Source organism: Tarenaya hassleriana, unplaced genomic scaffold, assembly GCF_000463585.1.
Source record: "Tarenaya hassleriana unplaced genomic scaffold, ASM46358v1 Cleome50, whole genome shotgun sequence".
NCBI lineage: Eukaryota > Viridiplantae > Streptophyta > Magnoliopsida > Brassicales > Cleomaceae > Tarenaya > Tarenaya hassleriana.
The window spans coordinates 574,957-576,363 of NW_010967708.1; the positions used below are offsets into that span (position 1 = coordinate 574,957).

At 42.9% G+C, this 1,407-nt stretch overlaps 1 protein-coding gene across 1 annotated transcript in view; it reads left to right on the forward strand.

Annotated features, from left to right (window-relative positions):
* LOC104827511 overlaps positions 1–1,407 on the forward strand; it is a 4,006-nt gene continuing 2,599 nt past the window's right edge. The window contains exons 1-5 of the mRNA XM_010560690.2: positions 1–372; positions 773–837; positions 933–1,005; positions 1,156–1,174; positions 1,294–1,406. Coding sequence (XP_010558992.1) covers positions 62–372; positions 773–837; positions 933–1,005; positions 1,156–1,174; positions 1,294–1,406 — 581 coding nt within the window. The 5' untranslated portion in view covers positions 1–61. The remainder of the gene's footprint in view (positions 373–772; positions 838–932; positions 1,006–1,155; positions 1,175–1,293; position 1,407) is intronic.

Here is a 1,407-nt window from a genome sequence, read left to right on the forward strand (position 1 = left end):
AGTGAATAAAATAAAAATTAAAAAGAACACAGGAAGAAGTAGAGGAGGAAAAACAAAAGGAATGGCTGCGGCGGGGATTCTCCTGAACAATATCTCACAATCCCAGCTTCTGCGCCCAGCTTCTTCTTCTTCTTCTCCACGAAGCAGACCTGTTCGAGCCCTAGTCATGGTCAAAGCCTCTTCAGAACCGTCGGAGACCGCTTCCGTGTCGACGAGCACCAAAGAGGAACCAGGAGCCGTGTTCGCTGCTCCCTCCGGATTCAGTCCACCGGACCCGAAGCCCTTCGCCATTAAATCCGGAAAAACCTTGGACGTATTGGGTGCTTCCCTCGGATTGCTTTTCCGATTCGCCACTGGGGTTTTCGTTTCTGGGTATTGTCCTGATTTGGCTCTCTTGCGCATTTCCTTCTTCATTTCATGTAGTGTTTATTCGCTTTTTTTTTTGTTCTCTCCTTGTCTGTGGAAATTCTGGTTCTTCTGAGCTCGGTTTGATCTCTTCATAGTCATAATACGCATATATGTATCTGCTTCTACGTCCGGGAAATGACGTTTTCATTTCAGGCTATTGCTCTGGATTCGCTCTCTTGCTCATTGCCTTCTTTATTGGACGATTGTGTTGTTTATATTATATCCTTTGATCTGCTCCTTTTTTGTTTTCGGAAATTCTGACCTTTGAAGCTTGATTTGGTATGTGCATAGTCATCCAATGGGTTTGGTTGAGGTAACTGTGTAAGTTTACATGATCCTTCCATGTGTTCTTGTACTTGAGCAGGTATTCTGCGTCTTTTGTGTCCAAGGATGAGATTCCGGCCGACCAATATGCTTTAAAATTAGGGGGTAACCACTGAAAACCTTAAATTTCTTCCTGACTTTTGTGGGTTAGATATTCGGCCATAATATGGATCATACTGGTTATACTATGTTATGTGTAGGTCGCGCGGTAAAGGAAACTGCAAAGTTGGGCCCTCGCCCGGAGAAACCTATTGAGATATACGAGTTTGAGAGGTAAGCTCTATCTACTATTATCGTTGTTTGGCCATACATTTAGACTCATTTTTGTGTAATCCTATCTCATTTTCCTTTCTAAGTCCATTGACACTTAATGTGTTAATCCTTTTCCATTGCACATGTTGTGATTGCTGCTGCTTGATTTAGCTGCCCTTTCTGCCGGAAGGTAACTCTTTATTCTTTATATAACTAAAGCATTAGCTAAGGTTCTCCTGCCCATACGATTTATTCGTTGATGTGTTTGGATCAGTGCCATATGGTCAACTATGTGTTTGGGTTTTGCAGGTTAGAGAAATTGTTGCTGTTTTGGACCTCGACATTCTGTTCTATCCTTGCCCAAAAGGAGGTCCAAATTTCCGTCCAAAGGTTGTTCAGATGGGTGGAAAACAGCAGTTTCCC